The sequence below is a fragment of the Macaca nemestrina genome, chromosome 8, assembly GCF_043159975.1.
Source record: "Macaca nemestrina isolate mMacNem1 chromosome 8, mMacNem.hap1, whole genome shotgun sequence".
Lineage (NCBI taxonomy): Eukaryota > Metazoa > Chordata > Mammalia > Primates > Cercopithecidae > Macaca > Macaca nemestrina.
This window is the reverse complement of record NC_092132.1, coordinates 2,118,302-2,126,929: the sequence shown is the minus strand read 5'-3', so window position 1 is coordinate 2,126,929 and position 8,628 is coordinate 2,118,302. Positions and strand designations below refer to the sequence as shown.

The 8,628-nt window shown below is 57.8% G+C and overlaps 1 protein-coding gene across 5 annotated transcripts; it reads right to left on the bottom strand.

Moving 5' to 3' along the window:
• Positions 1 to 3,398: 3,398 nt before the first annotated feature.
• Positions 3,399 to 6,150, bottom strand: LOC105488435 (lymphocyte antigen 6 family member H). 5 transcript variants are annotated; one of them, XM_011752457.3, is made up of 5 exons: positions 6,041 to 6,150; positions 5,691 to 5,760; positions 5,077 to 5,204; positions 4,285 to 4,404; positions 3,399 to 3,966 (listed from the first exon to the last, which is right to left on the bottom strand). In XM_011752457.3, coding segments are annotated over exons 2-5 (486 nt in total). In that variant the 5' UTR covers positions 5,693 to 5,760; positions 6,041 to 6,150; the 3' UTR covers positions 3,399 to 3,730. The 5 variants fall into 5 exon arrangements, with proteins under 5 accessions (XP_011750759.1, XP_070923800.1, XP_011750761.1 ...); XM_071067699.1 differs by lacking the exon at positions 6,041 to 6,150 and having other exon boundaries at positions 3,399 to 3,638; positions 3,687 to 3,966; positions 5,691 to 5,821; XM_011752459.2 differs by lacking the exon at positions 6,041 to 6,150 and having other exon boundaries at positions 5,691 to 5,821.
• Between the last annotated feature and the right edge of the window lie 2,478 nt (positions 6,151 to 8,628).

Here is an 8,628-nt window from a genome sequence, read left to right as displayed (position 1 = left end):
TTGCAACATCAAAAAACCATAAATTACCCAGTAATAAGTACATCAAGGAAAGAGCACAGCCCATCACTCAGTCCCACTCAGTGGGGCATCGCTCAGGAGGCCGAGTGAAGAGGCCGGACACCGAGCGGCCGAGCGGGAGACTCGAAGCAGGCAAGACTGCAGCTCCCCCAGCCACACATGCAAGAGACAGTCCTGCTGAAGTGCTAACAGTGTTAGCATTTTCTGCAACCAGAAAAATGGATCCCAAAACCCATCTGTAAGGATACGTTGTGAGAAGTAGCAGTAAGTGTTTAAAAAGAATAATGTGGGACCCTTGCCTTAGCAAGTGTCAAACACGCCACCTGGCTACCATCATTGAAACGGCATCACATCGAAATGACCCGTGACGAACCAACCAGTGCAATCCCAGTGGGCAGCGGCTCAGAAACAGCCTGCCACATGTGGGAAGGCATTCTATTATAAAGGTGGTATCTCAGATCAACAGGCGAAAGTCAGGTTATTTAATAAATGACATGGAGGAAAAGTGGCCATTTGGAAGAACCTCCTACCTCCTGCTACACTGTAATGAACTCCAGATGCACTGGCTGTCTGCGCACAGTAACCAAATCTGTAAACATATTAGAAGAAAATAAGGAACTCTTTTCATAAGATAAAGGTAGAGGAAATTCTCCTAAGACATGAAGCCCCCACACCACAAAAGAACAATTAGACAGATTTGACTGCATCCAACATTAAAACATCCATAAATGCACACTGAAAACACCACAAACGAGACACAAGCAACAGACAGCAAGGAAATATCCACAGGACGTATAACGCAGGGAAGATTTGTGTCCCCAGAATATACAAAAGGGCGGTGAGAGTCAGTAGGACAAAGACAAGCAACAAAGACAAGGAGCATGGGCAAAGGGTGTGACCAGGCAAGAGAGGAGAAGCACACGTGGCTGCCACAGAGGACGTGGAGATTCTCTTTGTCCACGAGGTGGGCAAAACGTTCCTGAAGCTGAAGAACGCTCATTGCTAGTAAGTGTGTCTGGAACCTTCAGAAGCAGCAACTTCATCAGATTTCCGCTCCCTTCTCGGCATCCATCCCACACCCATCACCACTTGAGCCCATGGAGGTTTGAGGACAAGGGCGGACACTTCAGTGTTGTTGACAATAGACATTTGAGAACAAACCCCTACACCCACCGATAAGGGATGGTTACAAATGCACGGCTCCCTCATCCGGGGACCCCAAGCAGACGTTAAAGCCGGTCGACTTGGACACGGGGCCTGGGGTGACATCGCCGGTGAATTGCTCAGTAGAAAGGGCTGGTAGCAGATCGACGTCTCAGCACCGTCCACGTGCCCCGCCAGACCAAGGGCTTCATGCCGACGGAGAAGTTCAGCCCTTCGAAGACAGCTCATCAGGTGGGGACCACACACTTGAACTCCTTCCGAGATGGGGAGACCGACTTAGCCAGTGCCGGCGGCAGCTTGGGAGCCAGCCGGCTTCCTGCCTGTCCCGCCCTGGCAGCCCCTCAGGGTGGGAGGCCAGGGAGAGGTGAGGGCGTGCCCTTCTGATTGTATATGATTATTTAAGGAGGTGGGAGCATTTCACTCCTTTTTGTGCCTTTAAATACCTCTTTCAAATAATAAATTCAGCATACAAAGATGTCTATGAAAACTGGCTCGCCGGGCGCGGTGGCTCACGCCTGTAATCCCAGCACTTTGGGAGGCCGAGGTGGGCGGATCACAAGGCCAGGAGATCAAGACCACGGTGAAACCTCGTCTCTACTAAAAATACAAAAAAAATTAGCCGGGTGCGGTGGCGGGCGCCTGTAGTCCCAACTACTCAGGAGGCTGAGGCAGGAGAATGGCATGATCCCGGGAGGCAGAGCTTGCAGTGAGCCAAGATCCCGCCACTGCACTCCAGCCTGGGGGACAGAGCAAGACTCCGTCTCAAAAAAAAAAAAAAAAAGAAAAAAAGAAAACTGGCTCAAGCCTCACCCCTGTGGGAGGCCTGTCCACGGCCTCCCTAGCTGGCTAAGGCTTCCCTGGGGGGGGTTCCATTGCTTCAGGGCTTCCTACCTGCTGGGAATTCTCAGCTTCTCTGCAGTCCCCCAGCCCCCAAAACACCAGGCACAAGCAAGAGCAGCACACTTTACTGAGGGGTGGGGCAGGGGCGAGGGTGCATCACAGAGCAGACAGCCTTCTACAGAAAAGCCCCTCGGCCGTGTCCAGCAGGGAATCGGCGCCAATGCCCAGGACCTCAGGCCTCCTCTCTCTTTCTGGCTCACTAGCCCTGGACCCAATTTCTCGCCATCCCTCATGCAAGGCCAGCCCTTATAGGAACCACCGCTTTCCCTAAGGAGTCCAGGACCCATCAGTGGCCAGGAGACTGGGTCAGCCACAGGTGGCATGAAGCAGCAGTGGCCAGAGCCCAGGCCTCAGAGAAACCCTGTGTTGCCTGCCAAGCGCTATGTGTTGAGCCTGGGCCGTGAGACGAGCTGCTGGTGGAGCATCCAGCGTGGTGGCCGGTGGGTGTGGGAGGCTGGGCTGGATGCGGGGGTGCAGGGCTGAAACTGGAGCGGGAAGGATCAGGACATCACTCCAACATTTCCCAGGCCGAGTCCTCCCTGCCCCCTCACCCCACGGCATCCAGTCCCTCTGGACCAGCCCAGAGAGATGGGTGGGCTTCCTCAACCCCTGGCCACAGGGACTGACCTCACGAGCCCAACTCAGCCAGGAGTGGCCGGAGTGGATGTGCAGCAAAGAGGCAGGGGGATGGAACAGGAGGGCTCCACTCGGCCTGAAGCAGCCCCCAGGGGCAGAGACAGCCGAGGTAGGGGGCAAGAGAAGCCCAGCATGCATGGTCTCATCCGTGAGTCTGCGAGGGCCCCGTGTGCACTGCACGCTGAGTGTACGAGGGTGGGTGTGCACAGACATGGGCATTTGCATGTGGGCATGCACACGTGCACCGGGACACGCCAATTTGTGCCAGTTACGTGCATGCCCCAGCACATGTGCGCAGGACACCTGGGGTTTGCTTGTGTGAAGGAGTGAGCAGGGCGGGCATGGGTGTGTGTGCACATGCTGGCTGCGTGGGCACCACCGTTTGTGGGCATGTCTGGTGTCTGTGGTGTGCTCACAGGATTCCGGCATCTTCCCCCAAGCCCACCCTGTGATCTTGCTCATCTCAGCTCTCACCCCATCACCCCAAGGGCTCCTAATCCTCACCAGGACCAAGCAGCCCAGCACAAGCACCCACCACCCCAGTGCCCTGAGCCCAAGAGCCCGAGACCATGGCTGAGCGCCCGCCCTGTCCTCAGCCCCTCAGATCCCTCAGCACCTCATTCCCAGCTCTTTGCCAGGACCCCTTTCCCGCCCCCGACACCCAGGCTCAGACCCGGGTCTCAGGACTCAAAAGTGACTTTATTTCTCTGTAGAAGATGCCCTTCCAGCTGGGCTGTTGCTTCACGTCCCCTCTGGGACCTGGGGGTCCCCCCACCCTCATCCCCAGGCCTCCTGCCCAGATGGCCTGGTTTCCTGGAGATGTCCAGCTTCCCGGGACTCAGAGCTAGCGGAGAGACAGGGAGGCTTCATGTTGGGGGAGGAATGAGAGCCACAGGCCACAGCCACGGAGCTGGGCCAAGGCTGCCCCCAGCCCCAGCCATGCCAGGCTGGGGAGGGGGCAGCCACAGGCTGAGGGGAGCAAGCTCAGAAGCCCCGTGGGAAGGAGGAGACCTCAGGGCCCAGCCCAGAGGAGGGCGGGCCCCAGGCTGAGCAGGAGCCCCCCGGCCAGGGCCCAGGGGCTGTGCCCTGCCCCGGCCACCCCATTGCACAAATCCTTCTCGCAGCAGTCCACGTCGACTTTTAAGATCCCAGAGTTAATAAACCCCATCAGATAGTCTGAGAAAAAGTGTCGCTTAACGAAGTCGCAGGAGGAGGCACACATCTTGTTCACCGAGTGATCCTTCCTGCCTGGGAAGAGAAAGCACGGCCTGCGACGGGGGCTCCTCCTGGGCCCTCTCTGCCTCCTCCCGAGGACCCAGCCCAGGCCCCTCCGGGTCAGCTCGGGGCCCCAGATAGGCAGAGCCGAGTCCCTCCACCCTCCCACGCTGGCCCCAACTAGATGGAAAAGGCCACCAAGGAGCCAGGGAGGGACAGCGGGGCAGTATCCTGCCCGTAGCCCCAAGCTCTCGCTCTTGTCCCAGGCCAAAGGGGCTCAGAGGACACCTCTGACCTCTCCCAAGAGCCTGGCTTTCAGCACATTCCCCACTACCCTAAGTCCCAACTTACTGCTGCTGGGATCCGTGATTCGGACACTGGCACACACCGTGTCGGACGGCTGGCACTGCTTTGGGGTGCAATGGCTGGAGTTGGTGGTCAGGGTGCAGTCCTGGCACCACAAGCCATGAGCTGGGCAGGGCATGGGGAGGAGGGTGACCAGAGGCACTGGGCCCAAACCCAGGCAACCCCCTGTGTCCCTCACCCATCCCCCTGCTGCAAGCACTCCTGGGAGAGCCCTACCCCACAGGAGTGAGCAGGCCCTCGTGACCCCTGGAGGGGGAACAGAGGCCCTGGAACAACTGTGCCCCATCCTAGCAGTTTGAGGGGAGCCCCTATGGCCCCTCCCTGGCCCCCATGCACGTGCGTGCACACACACACACACACACACACACACACACACACACACGGGCTATACAGACCCCACACCGACCGTGCCACCCTCCCACTCCCACCCTGCTACACATATCCCCCGGGAGTTCTGTGGGCTCCAAGCTGTGAAGGACCAAACTGGATTTGAAAGGAGGTCCGGGAGGCTCTCAGAGGTGACGGATGACCAGGGGCTTCCGTGCGGGGCCAGCCGCCCACCAGTTCCAGGCCCTGGAGGAAGAGCACTGGAGAGAGCCCAGTGCCAGGACAGAGGGGCCGAGGGCCGGGCTGGGGTTGCTGGGGTCCCGGAGGGGGCGTGGGCTCTATGGGAAGTGCGGTGGGAACCCTCAGAGGGTGACGGCCCCACACCCTGCTCTCCCGCGGCGCCTCGGGCTCTCCCACGCACCTGACCCAGCCCGCGGGCCCCCTACTCACCGGGCGCGGAGCACAGCAGGACGGCCAGCAGCGCCAGACCGAGGCCCTTCATGGCTGCAGGCAGCATGCTCCGGGCGGGCCTAGGGGCGGCGCGGGGGCTTGGGGCACGGGTCCTTTGGGGCGCAAACCTGGAGGGGAGAAGCATCGGTCAGGAGACCCAAAGACCCTCCCCTTTCCCAGCCTCTGGATGCAACCTTCTCCCCGGAATCCAAGGCCAGGGTCCGCCCGGAGCTCGCAGAGCCCCACCCCCAGCTCCTTCCCAGAGTGTCCGCCGTCACAGCATCCCCGCCGGGAGAGGTCTGGCCTCTGGGGCGAGGTGACAGCTCGAGACGCCCCCGCCCCGCGCCGGCACCTGTGTGGGGGAGCGGAGGGGGGGCGTCCTCTTCTCCCCGGGGAGCTGCAGGTGCGTCCGGACAGGAATGAGCGGCAGGGGTGGGAACGGGTGGGACCTGCCACTGGGGGGAGGGGCGCGTGCCAGGTCCCCACCCCCACCCCTGGGCTGGGGGGCCGGGAACCCCGGGCCGAGTCCCCTCCCCTGGCCTTCCGAGCGCTCCTCAGCGCTCACCGCGGATGGGGCGTGGAGCGCGGGCCTCGGGGTCGGGGGGCGCACTCACATCCCGGGGGTGTCCGCACTCCGGGCTCGGGCGACGTGCGCGGCGCGGGGAGCTGTGCCCTTCGGTCTCCCTGCGGACCGGAATCCGGGCGCAGCCTCGTCTTTCGGGGAACGCAGCCGCAGACGCGGACCCCGCGCGAGGGGCGGGGCGGAGCCGGGGCGGGGGCCGCGCGGGGGGCGGGGGCGGCTGGGAGACGCGCGGGGCGGGGGGCGCCCGGGGCTCGCGGCCCCCGCGCAGGTAGCTGGCCCGGGCCCTCCGCGCCCCCTTGCTCGCGCGCGCTCGCTCCCTCCGGTTCCCGCTCCCTCCCTCGCGGCGCCCCCTGCTCCTCCCCCGCCTCCGCGGCCCCCTACCCAGGCGTGGGCAGGATCCCTTCCCCCTCTGCTTGGCTGAGATCCCCTTGGAATTTCTCGGAAGAACGTTTACTGCGAAAGGAAGCAAAATGCACAAAGACGCAGAGAGGGGGAGGTACCCGGTGCGGCGCCTCGCGCAGGTCCGGGTTCGCAGACCCCTGGGGTCAGACTCCCGCCCTGAGGCCCCGCCCTCCCCCTCCTCCCCGCCCCTCCCCACTGCTCCCCACTCTTCCCCACCTTCCCAACCTCATCCCCGTTTCGCCGTTTTCCAGTGGCTCCAGGCCGTTCTCCTCCCCTGAGCACCCATGAAGACCCCCACCAGAAGCCGCAGCCCCAGGGGCTTCTGTCGTCAAACACTCCCACACTCGGAGGTAAAGGCATAAATCCTGGCCAGAGCATCCGAGCCTTGGACCTGTTTCTCGGCTTCCTTGGCCTTCCCACCCTGCCCTCCAGCTCCCGAAAAGCTGTGCCTTTGCACGTGTCCCTGTGCCTGAAATCCGCCTCCCCGGGGCACTGGGGAAGCCCCGATCTTTGGTCCTGCTCCCTTTCATTTGACCTGAAAATATTTACTGCGTGCTCCCTGCTGGCCTAGCCCTGCCTTGGGCCCTGGGAAAGGGCATGAAGAGAGAGACCTAGTTTCTGCCCTCCTGACTCTCACCTTCGATAAATGGTGATCCCTACTGCAGCATATCTTTGCAGGATGTGACAGTCAGAGCTAACATTTATTGAGCATGTACTATGGATTCCACCTGTTCGAGACACTTCGTATTTATTATCTCGTTACAGTCTCACCACAGCCCTGATGTGCAGATAGTATCATTTACATCTCACAGATGAGGAGACTCGCACAGAAAAGTGGAGCTCCCTGCTCAGGGTCACACGGTGACGCAGGTGACAGGTGACACAGCTGAGCTGGGAACCCAAGCAACTTGGGCTACAGGGACTGCACACCTCCTCTCCATGTGTGGCTGTAGAGGGGTGGAGGCAAGGACGAGATAGACAAAAGACCACCACAGGAGCGCGCTTTGCCTCAGGGTTAGGAAAAGCTTCTCCCAGGACCTGACATTTTAACCCAGACCTGAATGAGGAGTTGAGATTCATAAGGTGCAGAGGGCAAGAGCTAGATCAAGGCTCAAACACAGTTCTTTTCAAAACATACAGAGCTCTCAAGAAAGTAAAAGAAATCTGAGTCCATAAAGAAAGAAGTAAATAGAATAATGGACCCCCAAAGTCTGGCCACTGAGCAGAAGGCAGATGTGAAAGCCACAATGGTCCTGGGCAGACCTGGACCCCCACTGGGTCTGAGGTCCTGGAAGCAGAGCCTGAGGCAGGGATTCCAGAGCAAGCCACTTCGCCATTTCGCTGGAGGTGCAGGTAGCAGCCCTGGGCAGTGGGGAACTGGTCCAGGGTGGGGAAGGAGGCTGGCAAGCATGTGGCACTCAGTGAACCCACGTGGTGGGGAACTGGAGCCTGACCTCAGAGAGGGACTCTGGGAAGTGGTGCAAACTGTGAGCCTCGGGTGAGCTCACCCAAGGGATGAGGGAACAGGTATTTTCACAGTGATGCCCAAAAGTCGTCGATTGAGGGCTGCCCCAAGGGGTGCCTTCTCCTGCACCCTCCACTTGGCACTCACACAGAGCCCTCCGGGGAGCCAGGGTGGTCCCAGGTCAGCAGCATCCCTGCTTGCAAAAGCAAAACCAACAATGAATCCTCTCCGGAGAAAGCAAGCCCCAACTTAGGGAATGGGGTTCCCACAGATTTAACTGAATCAAATATAAGTTCAAAATGAAAAATCAGCACATATCTAAAGAAAGCAAGCCTCCAAGTGAGATTCAGCTGACAGTGACAAGCAACAGATTTAAATCACCACAGACTTTCTAAATGGAAAATATCAATATAGGATATAAAATTAACCTATTTGTTATGCTTAAGATAAAATAAGGAACAAAGCACTATGAAACCGATCACCATGCTTATCAGAAAAAAAACAGAACCTCTAGAAATGAAAAACTTTTCATTGAAATGAAAAGGTCAGCAGAAACCTTGAAAGAATTATGGTAACAAGAAAACACACTGTGTGGTTTTCTTTTTATGAAATGTCCAGAATAAACAATCCAAGAGAGACAGAGGTAGCTTAGTGGTTGCCTGGTGGTAGAAGGGTGGGATAGGGGAATCAGTTCCTCCTTAGGAACTGCTAATGGGCACTACTAATAAATAAAGTGATAAAATCACTCATTTGGGAGTGATGAAAATATTCTAAAAATAGAGATTATGGTCACGCAACTCTATGAATATACTACAAACCCCTGGCTTGTATATATAAAAGGGTAAATGTTACGGTATGTGAATGATATCTCAATAAAGGTGTTTTTAAAAATACTCAGCAAACAGATTATACATCAAATTAGACACAACTGAAGAGGGAATTCATAAACTAGAAGATAAATCTTTAAACAACTACCAAGAATATAGCACCAAGGATAAGGAAATAGAAAACAGGAAAAATAAGAAACATAAAAGATGGTGTTTTTCTGATGGCCACTTGAGTCTGAGCAAGAAAAGAAGAAAAGAAAAAACTAAAACAAAAC